The 20,412-nt window shown below is 37.9% G+C and overlaps 2 protein-coding genes across 2 annotated transcripts; one reads left to right on the forward strand and one right to left on the reverse strand.

Annotated features, from left to right (window-relative positions):
* Positions 1–991: 991 nt before the first annotated feature.
* LOC148853177 (protein FATTY ACID EXPORT 3, chloroplastic-like) lies at positions 992–6,820 on the forward strand. Its single transcript, XM_088943591.1, has 7 exons — positions 992–1,430; positions 2,651–3,047; positions 3,241–3,408; positions 5,289–5,335; positions 5,473–5,510; positions 5,853–5,957; positions 6,510–6,820. The coding sequence occupies exons 1-6, from the start codon at positions 1,158–1,160 to the stop codon at positions 5,941–5,943; spliced, it is 1,014 nt and encodes a 337-aa protein (XP_088799717.1). The 5' UTR covers positions 992–1,157; the 3' UTR covers positions 5,944–5,957; positions 6,510–6,820.
* Positions 6,821–8,955: 2,135 nt separating this feature from the next.
* On the reverse strand, positions 8,956–16,492 carry LOC148853178 (vacuolar-sorting receptor 1-like). The gene is made up of 12 exons (XM_088943592.1): positions 15,506–16,492; positions 14,239–14,931; positions 13,227–13,315; positions 13,073–13,142; positions 12,897–12,980; positions 12,462–12,538; positions 12,069–12,150; positions 11,643–11,725; positions 11,463–11,529; positions 10,971–11,099; positions 9,548–9,654; positions 8,956–9,363 (listed from the first exon to the last, which is right to left on the reverse strand). The coding sequence occupies exons 1-12, from the start codon at positions 15,798–15,800 to the stop codon at positions 9,265–9,267; spliced, it is 1,875 nt and encodes a 624-aa protein (XP_088799718.1). The 5' UTR covers positions 15,801–16,492; the 3' UTR covers positions 8,956–9,264.
* Positions 16,493–20,412: the final 3,920 nt, after the last annotated feature.

Genomic DNA, 20,412 nt, shown 5'->3' on the forward strand with positions numbered 1-20,412 from the left:
TTGAGGAAGGAGGGAGGATTTGCATCGTTTCCTAATTCCTTGCTTGCCTTGTACCCCTCCCGTCTCCGTTCCACTGCTACTTTTTTGTTAAACTAGACTCCATTCAAAACCATTCCAGACTCCAGAGGAATCTGGGTTAAGGAAAACCGAAAATATTACTAATCGATTGCCTTCCGGCTGAAAGGTTAACTAAATGCAACGCAAAGTTCAATTCTCATAACATGGGTCCAGTCCATCCGTCCAGGGTGTATGATGCAGAGAGAGTATGAGCATCCATCGGGACCCCTTTTCTTCCTGCTCATCCCCCTAGTGAACTGAAGGCCAAGGAATTCCGAATTCCGTATCCTCAGACCTCGGTCCTCACCCATATATTGGTTTGGTCCCCTTCTTTTCAACTCCACCTTTCATTTAAGTATGGACGGATGTTCCAAATTCCTACACTGTTGATTGTGTTGAATGAACCATAAGAAAATAAAGAAAACAGCGAATTTCTTTTTACCTAACACCAAAAGTCACATATGTCTACCAGGGCCCAGGCCCAGGCCCAGGCCCAGGCAAATTGAAATTTTGAAATTTGAACCGTAGAAATGGAATGCTCAATGCTGTACCTGAACTACACAAAATTCTGGAATGTTCCAAGTTCTATCATGGGTCAGTCATATGACATTGTCTATCTCAATGATGCACCAACTGGGCAGTGCCATTTTATGCCATTTGATTTGACTTTTCTCCCAGTCCCAATCCTCTACTATGGAACCGGAGGATACTGATTTACACGGTAATCTTGTATCTATCTCGCTCCATGGCCATTAGCCAAGATGCTCCATCAAAGGCGGTTACATGGCAATAGATTCAATGGGGTCCGCACTCCTCACGCTTTTATGGTTTTTGTTGTTCACGTGTCACGAAAGCAATCAGGGATGCGTTGCGCATCAAGCACCTGGCGTAATGTAGAAAATTTCAATTACCCTTTATTACTCTTATGTCTAATAATGCATAATTTAGAAGCTCGGGAGAATATTATAATCGTACTTAGCTGACCTCACTGACCAAAGAACCAGCAATTTTCCGTTTCTACTCCGCCGCTACCCGCTTTGTGATTTTCGTCACTCAAACTCTCTTCTGCTCGTTCACGCTTTCTCATTCAGAGGATCGCCATGACGGTTTCATTGGAGAACTACCTCGTTTCGCACATAAACCCTAACCCCACTTCGCTTAGGAAGAGACGTTCGAACTCCATGGCCTTATCTAAACCTCCCACCTTTTCCTCTTTTCGTTCCGAATCTCCTTCATTTCTCCGTCCTCGCAAGGTCACGGTTGTCGGCCACTGCATATCTCCCAAGTTCTTAGGACCTCGTTTTGTTTTACTCTATCGCCAAAGGTCGAATAATGGATCGGTTATCTCATTTGCTGCTTCACACGGAGACTCGGTAAGCAGTATTGTGGAGCCGTTTCCACTTCTCTGTAGTTGGCTTCTATATATGGATGCATGCATAATCATTTTATTGTGTTGAGTTGTGAATTTTCAGCTTGGATTTTATCACTGTAGTATTAGGGGTACAACTCGAGCGTTTTCATTTAGAATCTGACCATGATTGCCAGTGCCTTTTGTATAACAACCGGGGTTTTGGGGTACTTAACCTCATGGTATCATTAGTTCGTTTTTTTCCTTAACGTAGAAAATGAAATTTCCATTGGGATGAGAAGTAATAGATGGGGAGATGCTTTAATCCCGGCTCAGAAACAACTCCGTACATCCTTAGGACAATTGGATGGAACAATCACAAAGAATTTGGTTATGCAGCAATGGAATAGGTAGTTTATAAATATCATTTGTTTGATAATGAATTAATAGTTTCCCTGCTTTGGGTAAGCCTGTGAGTATCTAGTAATCAAGTTGGTGGATACGACATTAGAATTCCAGGCATATTGTTTCAGCACCCTCAAGACCATATGGAGTATGCAAGCCACATTTTCAGTTTTTCACCACCAATTGGTGCCACATATAATATTCCTTCTATGGATGGTGTTCTGTAGATGTTATTAGAAAATTATCTCTTGATGGCATTGGAGGAGACAGGTACTTCGTAGGTTTTGTACCTTGTGGAGGGTATGCAAAGATAAAGCCCAAGAACCTCTAGATATCTTCGTTATTTGTAGGTTGCACTTTTGTGTTGCCCCTTCTGATATTTGTGCCCCACAGGTTTGTATTACTTGTATACTCCTCTATCTTCTCCTAATAAAATTTTACCTTACCATTTCAGAAAAAAAAACCCTTAAGGCTGATGCTATGCACACGAATTTCCAAAACATGGAGTGAGATTTAATCTCTTAGTTGGATTAAATTATGGAAGACAAGGTTATGTGTTATTGCTATTGTTATATTACCTTAATAGTTAAATGTGCTTCTCTTACCTTAATGTTAGAGGGTTTCTTACTTCGAGAAATTAGGATGGTTCTTCTCTGGTTCTTACCTTTGAGAAGATACAATGGTTCTTCTTGGTTAAGGCACGATCAATACTCAGGCTTAGGTTGATATTCTCTTGGTTGGCATCTTCAATTTCATATTCTCCTTTCCTAATAAAAGTTCGAAGTTTATTTTTGCACTTTTTAATATATATATATATATATATATATTTTGATTTACCAGAAGAATTCAGAGATTGAAGTTGAGAAAAGTGAGAGTGATGAGCCTGACATAGGAGCTGAGGAGTCACAGGAAGCATGGAAACAGATACTAGAATCTTTCAAAGAACAGGCTATAAAGATGCAGGGCATGTCTCAAGAAGCATATGAATTGTACTCTAAGAAGGCAATGGTGATTTTAAAGGAAGCCTCAGAACAGATAAAAATCCAGGCAGAGAAAGCAAAACATGATCTTAGTATAGTAGCAAGAGAAATCAATCAAGAAGGTAAAGTATATCTTTCTACAGCAGCAGAGAATTCTCCTGAGCCGGTGAAGGACATTGTGGAAACTTTTGCTTCCTCAACTGATGATTTGAAAGCAGTTTCTGAAGTTCGAGACTTTTACCTTGGGATTCCATATGGTATGTACTGTATATTAGATATGGATACCCGACAGAAAATGTGCTTTTGTTCTTTTCCCTTTATGCATCTTAATGGTCATTTTCTTCTCATTCCTGATAATCTTTTGGTTCACAGAGATAAGCTGTAGTTGTAACTTGTAAATTGTTTTGGTTTGACTTACACATTTTTGTTGGAGTTCCTTGTTCTATGTAGGTCTCCTGCTTTCTGTTGGCGGCTTCCTTTCCTTCATGCTAACTGAAAGCATTGCTGCCATTAGGTTTGGGGTTATTCTTGGGGGTTCTCTTTTAGCCTTAAGTATATCAAGTTTAAGGTCATGGAAAAGGGGAGAATCATCTACTCTGGCTTTGAAGGGGCAAACAGGTTAGTGATTCCTGTTGTTTGAATTGACTTCTATAATTAGTATCATATTCTTAGTTTATTTTATTTTTTATCAATGGATTCCTTGAGTGACAATGTTGATCCTGCATGTTTCTGGTTTCTTGTGAGAATGTATTAGGCAGGTCTCTATTTTTTCTGTTCATTTGGTTATCTAAGATAGCATGCAGCTTTAATACATGGATGAAAGCAGGGACTAGGGAAGATAACATTTAAATGGATGGATGGAATGAGGGTAGAGATACATTTGAGTGCTGGTTGACCTCTGTGCCCATCTAACTAGCCTATGACAATCCAAGTTTCCCTCAACCTCTACATGCTGTGGACTATTTGCTGCCACAAACCTGAGGCTTTGGTGTAGTGCTTCATTCTCAGGTTAAGACATGCCTTCTGACTCATGGAGCAACTGTTAAAATGAGTCTATGTGAGAGTCCATCCCCTGACCATCTCATCAATGCAGAAATATATGAAGTCCTATTAGTGTGTAGCTATTGGACTACTCTGGTGGTGATGGACTGTAATACCTGGATACTTGTACATGCTTAAGTTACTTGTGTTGGACATGATATGTACCTGATAGGACACTGGATGATTCAGGAAACTTGTTTACTTCATGGTGTTAACATTTTATAAATATTTAATGTGGTATGGTATATTTTGACAAATCATAAAATATGTATATTTTAGAAGTTTAATTTAATTTCCTAAGATGGAGGTAGGGAGGGAGAAGGTTTGAGGACCTTTTCTCCCTCCTAGATGAACTATATACAAATCTGTCCCTTCCCTTCCTAAGAGAAAAGAAGTTGTCTGCAAAGGGTGTAGGTTTAACAACTGCAAGGCTGTCATTGAGCATCAAATAGGGTTATGAACTGCTCCAAATCCCTACAACACAAGTCAGATGTAACGAAGAGATAATAGTTTGCTAACTAATGTTCTTTACAAAGAAAATGCATTTCTTTTTTTTTTTTTTGGGAGGGGGGGGGGCAGGGGAGTAAATGCTAGGATTTCCTTTTGCACTGGTACATTTAGCAAGTGTTAATATTTTGGTTGGCTTGGTGCATATCTTATTGGCAAAATATTCTAATTTTTGAAGGAATAGGTACTTATAAAAAAAATAAAAAATGAAGGAATAGGACCTAGCCAAAGTGGTTTTACACAAATACTAATGGAGATAAGAAATTTTCACTTAAAACCTTTAAGAGAGAGGAGCAAGTAACTGATCTAGTTCAGTCCAAGTGCCAAATCTGACCATTCATCCTAGATGGGCCAAGAGAATCATCTGGTAAATATTTAACAAGGGATGCAGTATCCAAAGTTGTAGTTGTTAGGACTTCTTCTGATTGCTAAATTCTAATATAATCTTGCAGGAGAAAATCTGTACCATATGGATCTTCTTAGACCTTGCTATGGAGTTGCTTCTGATCCCATCTGGGTGCAAGTTGGGTGCTTGATTTGAAGAATTTACATTTTAAATTTCAACAAATTTTCAACTCAATCCCACCAAAGTTGTGTCCTTCCCATCGAAACCTTTCTATAATGCTTGCAAATAAACTTTTCTTTTAGACCATGTCAGTTTGTTCTGTTGCATCATAATATAGTATGCATTCGTATAGGGTTATTCTTTTAGTTGTTCTATAAGGATATTTCTTGTCATCTACTCATCTAGCATTATGCACCGACTTTGATTTTCAAAAGAATAAAATATAGGTTGAAATTTGGCTCAAATGTCATGTTGATAAGGAGTACTCTCTCTAATGGTATTGCTTATATTTCTATTTCTGTTATTTATTCTAGTTTTTTTTTTTTTGCTTTTTTTAATTGGTATCTTGGAAGAATGATCTCTGACTAGAGTTTCATGGATGCAGCTATTGCAGGCATACTATTTTTAAGGGAGTTACGCTTGCTTTCTCAGGTAAAAGGCTCTTCATTGTGTAGTTGAGAGTTCTCTTATATCATAGTTTGTCATGGAATGGATATTATGGCTATTTGCTACTACCCCTTCCCAGTAATCTGTTATAAGTTTCTGATATTTCCTTCTTTTCTTTGCAGAGACCATCACTTACAAGTTCTTTTACGACTTTCATCAGGTTTCTTGATATTTTCTTGGTTTTTGCCATTGGCATCTGCATGTGTGTTTTCTAGTGATTGTATTTTGGTTCTTCATGAGTCTTGGGGGTTTTTTAACGCCAAAGTTTTCTCCATGTAGTGGATGCTACCTAGAATTTTATTGGTTTAAAAGTTTGCACCATGTGCAGAATGAACATATTTTTGTTGAAATAAAAATATAAATTGAAACATTATGCTTATGCAAGGTTAGTATTTGACATCTTCTGATTTCATAAACACATTTTGCGTAAGCTTTAATGGTAGCTTCGGATTTTACTTTCTAGGTACAATTCTGACTGTAGCCTTTTTTTTTTTTTTTGCAGCGGTGTCATGGTGGCCTTCTATTTGTATAGGATCATGTTAAATGATGGTCAGAAGAAAGGGCCAAGCTTGGGATATGGGTCAGAAAATTAGTATGCTTATGCAAGGTTAGTATTTGATATTTGTCACTTCCCAACAGGAAATATTAATTCGGTCATGCCATTTAAGGTGTTAACAATTGTGACCTGCATCATACCTAACAAATCAAAACTTGCACCAAAAAAATGATGAAGGCTAACCAAATTATGTCTTAGGAATGGAAATTTGTCGATCACCATTAACGTTTTCCCAGCTTTTTATTGTTTAGCTAGAAGTTTGCTTTTGCCACTTATATGATGATGGTGGTAGGATGGAAGAAGCTGATCTCCAGCATCTCTGCCCTGTTCATTTGTGCATCCAACTGGATGAACCTCAATATCTAAGGGGTTTAAGGAATAGGTAAGATTAGTCTGGAAAGTCAGCTCTGTAACCAATGAATCAACTTCTTGGATTCATTTGGATGTTGTGTCCCAATCTGATTGCAATTATGCCAAGGACAAGGCAGAGGCATGGTGGCTGGATCATGGATTCTTCCAGTCCTGTACCATGGTTGACGATGGCTTCAATTTTTTATGGTGCATTTGTACTCTAAGATTCTCTTTCGTCTTCCTGTGTCCCAGGTAGAAGAAAGGAAGAAGGTTTATGTCGTGCCCCACCTGTACTGTATGGTTGTTGAACCAAGTGACAGCTTTGAGGAAAAGATTCATGAACAAAATGGGCCAGCACAATAATATGGAGAATATGCCCACCTTTCTGGGGAGGCCGATGCTACTTCCATCCTATTTACATTGTCTCGGGCTCTCGTTCTCAGGAGTTTGTGTTTCGGAGAGTGCTCTTTTTTTCTTAGTTTATTTTCGATATTGTATATCCACATCCAGACATCTTCAAGGGGTTTACTAATAATCAATTTATCCATTGTTTAGTGGGATCAGTCCATCTATGCCTATATAACCTCAGCTTATTCATCTTTTTGAAGCAAAAATACCCTTAGAGCCATTCAACAGTAAATGAGGATGCAACTGCAACACATCTACTGCTAGCCTGCTATAATTTCTTTCAAACGATTATTTGAAGCAAAGCAGAAAATTCTCCAGAGGTTTCTAATACCGTGGCATTTACACGAGATCACATTACGGCTTCAGGACAGCCTGGAGACTCGATAAAAAGGAAAGATCTATGATACTGAAAAAGCAAGATTTTCGATACCTGAAAGGCTTTCTGACCAATCGCCCCCACAAGTTTTTTCTGATATCATGTCTTTCCTCATTATGGTCAAAGTTGTCAAACCTCTAAATAAAATATCAACACACGCCAGTGTTTGAAAGATGAAAGGAAAAAAAAAAAAAAACAAAAACAAAACATCAAGACAACTGGTGATTTGAGTTGGTTCTCAAAATACAAAAACAAAAAGGTTTCAATTCAGGCCATCAGCCATAGCGAGCGGCGTTGTGAAGTTGATCAAGCTTATGTGTCTATTTGGGAGAGATGAAGAACCGCAGCTTCTGGCTTTCTGAAGTGGATCTTACATTAACAGCCTTTAAACTATGGTAAAAAATCTGGAGAACCCAGGTTTATCCTCCTTGGATAGCTTATTCGAAGTGTCTCAAAGAAGTTAAACCAGCTTAACTGAACGTTCAGCTCAGCCCTTCCAAACCGGCAATAAGATGGAAAAACAGAACATCTTGATAAATCCCACATATATCAATAAATCTTGCAAATTTCTATCACCGATGTAATTGGAGAAATATGGATGATCCAAACTATAGCCTACAAAAACTGTAAAAAAAATTCTTAAGAATATTGAATAATAATTTTATGGTTAAATACTTTCAACAGCAAACATGATTGCCACTGTAGGTCCATTAATACTTGATAACATGAAAACCATTCCAACTGTGCCATGTGTCATTCATTTGTGAAAGCAATGCACCATACATCAGCCGTTATTTATGATATTTTGAAACTTGAATCAATTATGAATTAATGAAGAAAAGTGGCGTATAAGAAAGTTAAATGTGGGAATGAGAGAAATGAGCGTTATAAAAAAGGGAGACGTATAAAAAAGTGTTAGCCCGATACTATAACGAACGATAGAGTTAGAGACCATTGACCAATGACCATTCCACCGCTGCAACTTAGTGATGTTTTAAACCATGGCCAATCGAGCCTCAATTCTTCCAGTTGGGACTTGGGAAGGAATAGTTGTTGCGCTAGTAAATACAACAGAAGTGGTTCAAAAACATGATTGCTCATGGCTTGCTGAAAAGGAGAAAGTTGGCGTACTCGGTCATCACATACAAAGACCTATCATGTGCAGTTGTGCATTGGGGATAGTAACACTTGGGTTAAAAGGTGCAAAGTATACTCGTGCCAAAGGCTTACCGATACACCCCTCCGGGGGTTGTATCGGGTCAGCCACCGGTTAAGAGTAGTCGAGCCTTAAAACGACCCCTCTTGAAACGGTTTTAAAAAAAATAAAAGAACTTAAAAAAATGTACCGACACAGTTATACTGTATTGTATTTTCACTTTTCAGATTCCAACGTTCCTATCATTCAGCATTTCTCAAAATTATCTTGCATCTTCCAAGTTTCAAAATATTGATATGTCCGATATGCCTACCGGCACATTGGGCCATATCGGTATTTTGTTTTGTACTTTATTTTTTTAAAAACTGGTTCAGGGGGGCCAGTTTAAAGCTCCTCCACTCCATGAACCGGTCAGAATCCCGATACACCCCCTGTAAGGGCATATCGGGGAACTCCCAAAATGATACGTATCGGCTGATACGTGTTGATACTTTGAACCTTGGTATCTTCAAACCCCAAGTTTTTTCTCTTAAATAAATGAAAGAAAAAATAAAAAAAAAATTCAAAACTTGGCTTTCGGAGATGCAATAAAAGAGGGCAAAATGATCCCATAAGTTCAGAAGGGGGAGAGCAAAACCTTAAAATCTAAAATTACAAGGTCGCTCAATGTTGCAAATAAAAAGTTCAGGGATCCAAGTATTACTATCCCCAAAGTGCAGGGTAGTTCTTTGTATGTACTTCAAAACGTGGAGATGGACTGGAATGATAAAATGCCAAGTACTTCAATTATAATATCTCCTGGACACGTCAGAAAATAAAAAAAAAATGAATTGGAATCCCTTGTAAATTGTAATTCCAGAAGATAATTATCTGCCTACTTGCCTACTGTGGTCCGTGGGAGTAGGAATAAATAAAGATGGGTCCATTCTTCCCGTATGGACATAAATACCACTCTGCAGTCCGGGGCCCAGCCAGTACTAAATTGAAAGCATATATATACCTTACATACAATCAAAAAGATGAAACGGTGGGTCATAGATTTCTTGTGTTGCTCCAGACCTCCAGTTTCATATGTTTGCATGGGTCACTCGACTAAAGTTGTCTCCCTGACTGTCCAATGGCATGTATTGCGCCATGATGGCCCGGATTTCTGAATCCATGTATCTCTGCACAAACGAAAATCAACATATAACAAACAAATATTGGGCGTAGCCAGGAGCCAGCCAGTGTGATCACATGGCTCGACAAATCAAGCAAATACATAAAAAAAAATTCACGTTTGATAAATTCTATGTAGAGATGGCATACATTAATCTCAAGGACATGCAAATAAAAGGGCAGCAGCATTACCCGGATTCTATATTTGTACACTGCGTATCCCCCAACGCCAATGGCAGCTAAGGCAAGGACGATGACCCCCACAATATTCCAGCCCATTGTTGATGTTCCCTGCTTGCCTGCATAATAACGGGCAACATCAATGGTGCATATAAAGAAAGATGAGATGATGAAGGGTGGCAGATTATGTGCAGTTTTCCAGTGGTAATTTTGTTTGGAATCGCATTTTCAGAAGAGCTTTTAAATGACTGGGAGATTGAACCTTTGCACGATTGTTGCAAAAGCTTTACAACACTCACATTGATCCTAGCAGAGATGAGAGAAGACTATGGTTGGAAAGAAAGGATGAGCAGTTCTCTGCAAGTAAGTTTTATAACAAGTTGATTCGGGAGGAAGAACAGGAGTACCCATGAGCTTAATCTGGTGTAAATACATACCCTCTAAAGTAGCCTTTTTTGTCTGGTCTGCCTACTTCAATAAGATCTTGACCAAGGATAATCTCTTTAATAGAGGTGTGGGGATTGATTCTTTACAGTGTGTACTCTGAAACAGGGTGGATGAATCAGTGGATCACCTGTCATTACGCCGTAATTCTCTTATTATAGTATCTGGGAGAAAGTCTGCAGGCTCTTTGCCTTCAAGATATAAATGCCTAGCATCGGAGAAAAGCTTCTTAAAAGGATGGCATCTACAAGAAATGAATTAAAAAGGAAAATCTATTTGGCAAATGATTCTTGGAGCAGTGTTGTGGACCCTATGGCAAGAGAGGAACTCTAGAGTTTTTCAGAACAAAGGCAGTCCAGTTGAGGATGTTTGGCAAAAAATTTTGGGCAAATAGTTTTCTTGGTTTTCAGCTCAATTGAACCTGAACAGATCAGATTTCAGTTTCCTTTTTGATTATGAAAATCTTTTGGTATTGCAAATGGCTAGAGGTATAGTTTTTGTACAGGGCATTTTTTTGTTTGAAATCATACTTTACCTCTTCTCAGAAAAAAAAAAAAAAACGAAGAAAGAAAACCCAAGTCAAGAAATTAAGGCTATATTTGGTTTGAAAGAAAATAAGAGAGAGAATATTGAGGGAAAGTTCTCAAAGAATTTCACAAAATTTGTTAAGAACTTTCCCTTATTCTGTCTCTTATTTTCTTTCAAACCAAACGTAGCCTAAGGATATCCATTATTCCCAAATTTTCCAGCACAAAGCAAAAAAAGTGAGTGGCAGAATGTGTCCCAAATGCTTGGGCATCACTATTAAACAAGCATTATGCTTCATGGGGAAATATTCGTTGACATTGGCTGGTTGCTTAAGAAGCCAGCAGAGCTAAACTTCAAGTTGATCAGATTGTTTCATATCTAACAACTAGATTCTTTGCTAGTAATGGACCTTAACGTTTTCTCATTGAACATTAAAAGTAGATGACTTGACAGAGATACTCACTTATACATGTATCATGTTCTCGCATGTACAACAAATTTCCACTGCAGCTGCATTCATAGCTACCCCAAGTGTTCTTACATATGCACTCAGGACATTGGCAAGCAAGCTTTTCTTTACATTCATTTACATCTGAAATACAGGGAGAATAAGATTAAGATAGGTAATAGAGGAATATGTAATATATTCAGTTCAATATCTGGTTAGACCCAAAGAGAAAAAATCAAATCAAGTTCATTGTATTTTTTTACCAAAAAAAAGTCCATTGCATTTACCCCCATGTTATGTGGATTCACCCTTTATTGGTTTCTTTGACAATAAATAAACAAAAACAACTGATAATAGCATCTACATAATACTACCGAAGCAAATATCTACTATGCCAGACCGAGGTAAGTGTCTTGACAACCTAATGGTACTTCTCAGAATTCAGTGGTTTTGTGTGTTGCCTATGGCAATATTTAAAGAAACCCAGGGCAATAAATGTAGAAGTACCTTCACATGTATTGACTCCATCACCCTTGAATCCTGGTGGACATTTGCATCCCTTAGATTGACCTTCCTGAGAAACCCAAAGAAAATTCACTTAAATCAGAATCCAGAACAACAGATATTAAGAATACAGAAACACACCAGCTAGAGAGGTTCTACCACACAAAAAGTTGATACACTTACCGTGCAGGCAGAAAAAGTCTTGCCATCTTGTGTTTTCTTCCAACAACCACCATTATTAATTACACAGCGTAAAGATCCTGAGGCTGTTAAATCAAAAACTAATTACTTGACTAGTGACTAGATAAAATTACATATAAATGTGATTGAATATGGATGATAACCGGCTAATCTATCAGTAATACACAGTGCATGGATTAAAAGGTAAGCTTATAAAGAAAGGGACCACTGATCAGGTTTGAGACCTAGTTTCTAAGGTTGGTTACCAGTACCAAATGTTAAAATTTAAAATCCTACTACTTTTATGTACACAAAGAACTGCAGCTAGTAAGTAGTAACATGAGAAAGAAAAAGAGGAATTTTCTTACTTTTTCAAGGACAGACATTACACACATAATAGAAGATTAAATTACAAGATCAAGCCATTACCTTCGCAATGTGTGTATCCATCACCAACAAACTTCACACCCTGCACAATAGGGCATTCGCACAATCTCCCACGAAAAGTATCCTATTGGTTTCATATACATAAGAAAATAAGAAAAAAACATCTCAGAACACACATCAAAATCCAGTTAGAAATCTATCAAATTCAGTGGAAGGATATTTTCTCCCTATAATGATTTGTTGGGTGGAAATGGTTTCTCACAATATACTCAAATATAAAGTTCAATATATATAATGTATGAGAAATTAACACATAAAAAGAAAGTTTACCAAGGTCAACTTAGGTAATTCTTAAGGTTTAATCGTCTTCAGAAATAAATAAACTGGAGGCACAAGATCCACCAAATATGTGCAGAGGTTGAGTTGACAAAGTACCTTGCAAGCAGTAATATTAGTAGCCTTGTCCTGCCAGCATCCCCCATTATTTTGCAAACACTCATTGGTTTCTATCCCTGCAGGAATCAATTCATAATTTTAGATCTGACGCAAATACCTGCCAAGTCATCCTAACCCAGTACCATATAGCATGGCTGTTTGGCCTCTTAGAAAGACTTCAATTTTGGATGATTTAACATTTAAGTTTAGTGAATGGCCAGGAAAGGTCTAGACATAGGTAAGAACTGAGAATCCAGTTGGTGTTATTTCAATACTATCCCAACCAGGGGGTGATAAAATAAGAGAATGAGAAGGAAGTCTTAATGATGTATATTCTGTAAAAGAGGCTCTATAAAAACTCAAAATATGAAGGAATTCTACCTAGAGGTAAGTGTCCAATGTCAAGATAAATGAATGCAGAAGATGTTATCTCACCTTCACTTAAACAAACAGCTGGCTCAGTAGTCTCTTGGAAACCTGCACATATTGCTTTCAGAACTGCTCCCTTATCCAACTTACCTGAAAGAGTTAGATGGAAACATTATTAAAATAAAATAGCTACATTTGATAAGCCCAAATTCTAAATAATCGTGAACTGAACTGCACGAAACCTCTATATTGTCTATCATTGATGACAAGAGTTGGCAATATGGTCACATCTCCTCGAGAACCTTTGCCGACCTAAAATCAGGATTGGAGGCAAAGTAAGAAAATTGAGATGAGGAAAGATTACAATGGAATCAGAGGTAGAGTTGAAAATTTAACCTGTGCATCTTGTTCAGCTTTAAGCACTGGATTTTCAACATCAGCCTCAGTGTCTCCAATGCATTTGTCTATCTTCTTTACATCCATACCTGAAATATGCAACAAAATTAATTGTACTAATGTTGCACTTCAACACTATTAGGTAAACATGAGCAGAAAGCATGTATATAAGTTAATCAGTAAGTACATTTTTTAATATAAATTTTCTTTCAGAGCTAGACAGGACAATTGGCTTTTCAACTGGGTGAAAGGTTGGGAAAACACCTGAATCAAAACCTCTAATCCATGGTCAAAGATAGAAACCATACTTACACATTAAAATGTACATACAGCCCATATTATGCCAATAGCCCAGGGCCTATCCACATGAGATATAAACCAAGGCAACAAAGGCAGTGGTACCTAGATGAAGATACTCTAGTAATTCTGATTAGCCATCTTAATCATCAAAGCCTAGGGAGGAAAAAGGGTTTGGCAGCAGAAATATTTAAATAAGCAATTTATCCAATATGAATAAGAAATACTTTTCTGCTATCTTATCCAAAAGTTACTCGGATCATGTTGAGTATAGTTCAGTTCAGAACTGCATGAGAAGAAAGCAAGTTCCTGGATATATAGGAACATTAAGATTACCAGATAAACAACTGTCCAAATTGGCTGAGTTAAACATGCATTGAGCATCCTAGTCATTATTTCCCCACTTCTCCCTGTTCTTGGGAGCATGAGAAGAAAGCAAGTTCCTGGATATATAGGAACATTAAGATTACCAGATAAACAACTGTCCAAATTGGCTGAGTTAAACATGCATTGAGCATCCTAGTCATTATCTCCCCCCTTCTCCCTGTTCTTGGGAGCATGCGCTCAAAGGAGAGGAAAAGCTCTCTCGTTTTGGAATATATTAGTTCTGTTTCCTCACTTTTCTCTCCTCCCACCCCTCCCCCCCTTCTTCACATATATAGGTCATTCACATGTAACATACTTGAAATATGAATAATAGAAGTTCTTAACCTACCAAGGGACTGGATGACTTGATCTGCACACTCCTTGGTGTATCTCTTCTCTTTCATTGGGCACCGAATGGAAAAGTCAGTAACATAGTCCCACCAAAGCCATGGCTTGCCACTTTCATTTGCAATTCTATACAAACAAGCCTGGCGTAGATTTTGAATTACAACATCCTTTCCATCATACCCTCTACTGAAGTCCTGTTCAGGATCCGGGGCACAGTACCTCCCATGGTTTATGCACTGAGACTTACACTGCTTGCTCAAGGTAAAGGCATCTGGACAGTACCAAGTAATGTAGTGAGGGGTAAACTGTGTGTAACCTTTCTTCTCAAGTATCTGAGCAGCTCCTTTGAAGCTCCTGACAAACTCAATCTGGCTATCACACTTAGGGCCACACTCATCATTGCTATTCGTCCACAACTCATACTCAACTCGCTCATCTGGGTGGGGAAGTGCCTCCCTCCAATCCAGATTGATGTTAATCATGTCACCCATCGATAGAGATTTTTTTATTCTGTCCCCAAATGTCTTGCTGATAAGAGCTGATGGGATGCTGATATTATGTACATAATCAGCCCGTGCATTCTCTTCTTCCGGGGTATCCATGGTGATCAAAGGTTCAACCTTGTCGTCAGAGACAAGTATAGCTGCTGCTCCAGCCTTTTGAGCATTCCATGCCTTCAAAGTGAAGAAACAATCTGCCCTTACAAAAAAAAAAAAATCGGTTAGAAACAAATTCTTGGGGTGACTCATTCTAGTGGGTGCATGTGTGGAAGGAGAGGGGGAGCAAGCTAATTTGTCTCTCGACAACGACGAAACAAGGTCCAACATATAACGCAACAGATACCAAGATGAGCTTCTGAAATTTCTAAAACCCAAATGCAGGGAGCCAGAGAACCAGGTGCCACATCCAGAAAAAAAGGTATCAGAGTTCAACTGGGCAACAGGTATAAAACATTAAAGAAGAGCTCGTCTTGGCAAAAAAGGTCTCTAACAGAGCTCTCAAGAAACATAGTGCAGGCCATAGAGAATGTTTACACCTAAATCATATCGACAAGGCAATATTCAACCACTAATAATTAATCTATAAAACTAACAAACAATACCAAAAAAGAAACATTAATCTAAAAACCGGAATTAGTGGATAAAATAAACTCACGTGTTAAAAGAATTGATCAATCACTACCAAGCACTAATTGATCAAAACATTAGAACTCCAGCGAACTTAATGACACTCAATTAGGAGAAACACATAAAATTAACGGAACTGACCTCCTCTATCGGCAAGAAGGAAGGTTGGAAGACCTCCTGGTTTGGATTTAAAAGACAGATCAACCTCGTCAAAGTCCTTGCATGCCTTCTGATTCGCTTTTGGATAAATTACAGTCCCAATCATGGTGCCGCCATACTGAGGAACACCAAAATTTCCGATTGCGCATTCATAAACACCTTTTAGGTCCTCAGGTGAAGTCACCTTTAAGCTATTCTTTTCCACCACAAATCTACCAAGACAAGAATCCCAGAAAAACAAAGCCCAGATGAAAATTGGCAGTAGTTTTTCCCTCATCTTCTCTCCTCCGGGGAGTATCCAAAACAAAGCCAATCACTACCCTATAATAATTGATCAATCCAGACGAAACACAGAACGAAAAATTCAATATTTCCCCAGAAAGACTTTATAACAGGGATAGCCAAGATCGGAGGGGTCAATAATGAAGAGAACCCGCATCATACAACTCAATGAGAAACAAAACCCACATCAGAAAATGTTCTGTTATCCCAATAACTAAGATAATTCAGATCGGAAATAGCAGTATGGCATTCAAAAGATCTGGTGTAAATTGATTATCTGGTTTTTATAGCTTTTTCAAACTCTATTACTTGTATGAAGACGTGAAGAAAGAGGAAAGCAGAACCTCAAACTTTCTCCCGGGTCTTCACTTCTTCTGAAAGAAGGAAACTTCGCCTTCGCTCCAGGATGAATGTCTCTCACAAACCGCCATGGATTGTTATTGTTTCCTTAACCGGTAATTAAACACTTTTCAATTTCAATTTATCGCGACATTATCAATCAATCTATTGAAATTCATTCGATATACCCCATCAACGGCCAAAATGGTTGTTTCTAGTCTTTCTAACAAAGTCCAGATCTTTTATGTATTTATTTATCACACTTTACCAGAACAGAACACGTGACGAATATCCGTCTGTGAGTCTGTCTGCATCCCTCTGCATTCCTTTCCTGTAATGTCCCACCTCTCATCCGGTGTGTCCTGACTTCTAATTTAAGCCCCTTTCCATCCAAAACACGTGTCAGCTGGTTCTGATTCTAAGGGCTGAGGCTAATGCCATATCCCATATATATAAACTTCACAATATCATGGGAGTAAGCATATTTTCTTTTCTATATTATTAATTATTATTAATAATAGTATAAAAAAAATTAGTAGAAGGAGATAATAGATGACATGGGATATCTTATAATATATGATGGTTGGATAGTGACGGAGGTGGATGGATCAAACTATTAATTAGGGCTTCGACCAAAAACAATTTAATTAGGGCAAATTAAGTTTGTTAATATAATTTTGTGGTTAAGTAGTACAATTTTGTTGTCACCCTAATAAATATGAAAGGTGGACCACCTTTGACTTTTTTTTTTCTACCAAAAGTGGATAGTTCCTACTTCTATATGATTATAAGACATTATAAAGATAGAGTACACGTGTCAGAGAGAGAAAGGAAGTGGTAGAAACTAAAAGCAGGAGAGGTGGCCCATGACGTGTTTAATTGTTTCACGTGGTGCTATTTTCAATATCATATATCTCCATCGACCCATTTGTTTAGTGGTGAGTGGTGACCTTAAAATCGGTTAATCATATTCACACTGGTGGGTAACTATAGTTAAAAGATGTATTGAGATTTTGTACAAAGATCTGAAGCTATTTTGGTAATATTACATCTTTCTGTGTATTTTTTCATATTTTTTTGTGTAAGAATAAAACACGAAAGACATAAAAAATTTCATTTAAACCTTCTCAAAATCAGTCAAAAATGGGTTTTTCCCACCTTTTTTATGCTTCTACTTTTGGTGACTAGATCTTTCACGAACTAAACAAGAATAAACAAAAATTTAGTCTGTCCAACTTGTAAACAGCCAAGAAACTACACAGAAATACACTTTAATCAGGTCCTTAATTTACTGATTACAACACACATTTTTGGCCATATTTATCCAGCTGCACACTGCCACATTGGGATGTTATTTCATATAACCAATGTTTTGTCTGATTGGATGAATGCGACGAACAATGTATTGTGATCAGAAGATTCAAACTCCAACTTAATATTTTCTTCATATCAATCATAGCTGGGGCAACTCTTAAGGGGTGACAAAGAATATAATTAATTTGGAAAGGCTATGGTTTTAGCCTTTTTGGGATGGGTATATGTCCGTCAGAGTTGAGATGTAATAACAGTAGTGTCACCCTTAATGAACTGAACTATTTCAGAGGTGCATGTGATTAAAGCGTGCCTCACATCAATTTCAAGCATGTCTTGACTGCATATCCAAAACATGTTCTGTACTTGTATTTATTAAACATGTTCTGTAATTGTATTTATTATTCATAGGAGATATTCCCCATATAAATGAGTTGTGGTTGTAAGGTCCATTGAAGCCCATTCTGTGAGGAGCAAATCCCAATTCCTTATACAAATACATTACTCATACAAATACTTATTTACCCACATTCATTCAGAAATAAGATTAACTGAACACAATAGTTGTTTAGCTGTTAAGCAAACTGTAGAACTAATAATAAAACTTTAGACTAGTCATAAAATTCATATGGCCTACAACCACTCAACTTTTTAGTATGGACCCATATATTTTGCCACTGGTATGGGGCATTATTATCATTGCTAGATCCACAGGTTCTTACACAGCTAAAGAGTTTGGCTAATCGGAATTCATTCATCATGATGTATGATGTCTAAGTAGGCTCCCCAAAACAGCCTAGTTATACGATGGCAGGTACTAATGAATGATACAATAGGGGTGAAAATAGTTGCTGCTACACGGGCTGCCAAGAACTTAATCAGAAAAGCCTAAGGGGTGAAAATAGCTCACTATCTGAATTTTAAAAAATGTGCTACTACAGTATTTGAATTCTGCAAAACTATCACTATCACTTTAGTCCAACACTCTTAAATAAAAACACTGTAGTGGGTAGTAAAATTGTCAAATTGCCTTTGCTATCATTAACAATCAAATACATTTATAGAACTGATGGATTGGTCTCTTCCATATTTCACCATGAGAACATGAAATACCCTTCTACTTGGCAGGTTGTCACAACTTGGCTTGTGTTTGGTACTACTGCCACTTTTATATGTAACGTTTTCTGTTGGTCAATACAAATTTTTGAGAAATTATCTTTTCACATCATATCGGATAACCAATTCCATTAAAAAAATTATAGGCATGGGATTGGGTGTTGCCATTTATAGTAGAAACACTAAATTTGGCGTTTCTTGAAAAAGCAACAATGATACTCAATGTTGTATTGATAACTCAAAGCATTTGTGGTAGAAAAAAATATATATTCTCATAAAATTTGTATTGAACAACTTTAAATATTGCAAGTATAAGTGACAATGGTACGAAACACAACTTTAGTCTCTTCCATATGCTGCCTATATCAAAGGGACTTATTAGTCTCGATTCATTCATCCAAGATTGTTAAGTGTTGGATCAGGGAATTATTGACTATGACTTCAAGGAATGACTTCAAGAAGACATCGGGGCATCTTTAAGAGGATGTTGAGTGGTGGGACTCTACTCACTGTTGTTTTGTTTTAGTTTTGAGGAAGAATATGATAAATAGTGTCTTTCTTCTAGGGGATTCGAGCCGAATAGTACCTGGCTCGAGCTCAACTCGAGACTATTCTACAAGGCTCGAGTCAAGAGTTCATAAGCTCGAGCTTGGCTCAGCTTGGTTCGTTATATATTTTATTACATATTTTAATATAAAAATATTTAGAAAAAATATTTTATAAAAATAAAAATTATATATAATTTTTTATTTTATATTTAAAAAGTAAGAATTATAATAATTAATAATTATAATATTTTTATTTTATATATATTCGAGTTGGCTCACGAGCCTCACAAGCCAAGCTCTAATAGGCTCGAGCTTGGCTTGTTTAATAATCGAGCGACTAAACTGGGCTCGAGCTTGAGCTCGACTAAAACCGAGCCGAACCAAACTTTTCATGAGCCAAATTTGAACAACTCATAAAAAATGCAGCTCGTTGCCACCCCTACTTTCTTTCAAAGGATAATTTTAGGTTGTTAAGAGTTTCAAATCGCATATGATATCATGTGCATTAGATAATTGGCAAAATGTTAATGATGCGGCACGATCTGGGCACTCCTAGCTGGCTGCTGACTGTCTCCTTGTTGGCAACGAACGGCACTTGAGAAGATGAAGAAGAAGGATTCCCGGGGATTTGCCTGGCAAGAATACTCCGAAGCTTAAGTTAGAACGCTGGGGAGGAAGAAGAGATAGTATAAAAGGCTAAGAGTGTAGATTGCGCTAGATCACTATGTCTCGAGATTAGCTCATGAGCAAGTAAGAGTGCAAGTTCATATCTAATGAGAGAGAGAGAGAGAGAGAGAGAGAGAGAGAGAGAGAGAGAGAGAGAGAGAGAGAGAGAGAGAGAGAGAGTCTGTCTCTCCGCTTAAAAGGCTTTTATAGGGGTGTTCTTATCAAATCAGGCGTAACCGTCACTAGGCTCCTGTCATAGCCGTTACCTGCTAGGGCTGCGTAGGTGATCGTTACAATGTACTACCCGCTTGGTTGAGTGACACATCTTCGAAGGGACAGGCACGCCACCATTTGTCAAGAGACGTGGGGCAGATTATCAATCGGGCAGGGACTGCGCTGTCAGTCGAGAGACGTGGCACAGTCTGACGAGTATGGTCTTGTCAGATGGAAGCTTCCTGAGAGCGTCGCATCACAGTCACAAGTAGACATGTTCATGGGCCAGGCCAGGCCGGTCTTGGGCTGGGCTTTCACTTGTCACTAATGAAAATATACTAGGCCCGAGCCCGAGCTCGACCTGACCAACGGGCCTATAACTTGGGCCCAAGACCGGCCCTGGTAAAAAGTCCG

The sequence above is a fragment of the Nelumbo lutea genome, chromosome 5, assembly GCF_056320005.1.
Source record: "Nelumbo lutea isolate HS-2025 chromosome 5, American lotus-T2T, whole genome shotgun sequence".
NCBI lineage: Eukaryota > Viridiplantae > Streptophyta > Magnoliopsida > Proteales > Nelumbonaceae > Nelumbo > Nelumbo lutea.

What these genes read in the sequence shown, in the direction of transcription:
- LOC148853178 (XM_088943592.1), bottom strand. Translation starts at nt 15,800, where the DNA reads ATGAGGGAAAAACTACTGCCAATTTTCATCTGGGCTTTGTTTTTCTGG. An exon ending in TCAAGTCATCCAGTCCCTTG is followed by an intron (nt 13,316 to 14,238) that starts GTAGGTTAAGAA and finishes TGCATATTTCAG; the next exon opens with GTATGGATGTAAAGAAGATA. An exon ending in AAGCTGAACAAGATGCACAG is followed by an intron (nt 13,143 to 13,226) that starts GTTAAATTTTCA and finishes TCCTGATTTTAG; the next exon opens with GTCGGCAAAGGTTCTCGAGG.
- LOC148853177 (XM_088943591.1), top strand. Translation starts at nt 1,158, where the DNA reads ATGACGGTTTCATTGGAGAACTACCTCGTTTCGCACATAAACCCTAAC. An exon ending in CTGCTTCACACGGAGACTCG is followed by an intron (nt 1,431 to 2,650) that starts GTAAGCAGTATT and finishes TTGATTTACCAG; the next exon opens with AAGAATTCAGAGATTGAAGT. An exon ending in GGCTTTGAAGGGGCAAACAG is followed by an intron (nt 3,409 to 5,288) that starts GTTAGTGATTCC and finishes TCATGGATGCAG; the next exon opens with CTATTGCAGGCATACTATTT.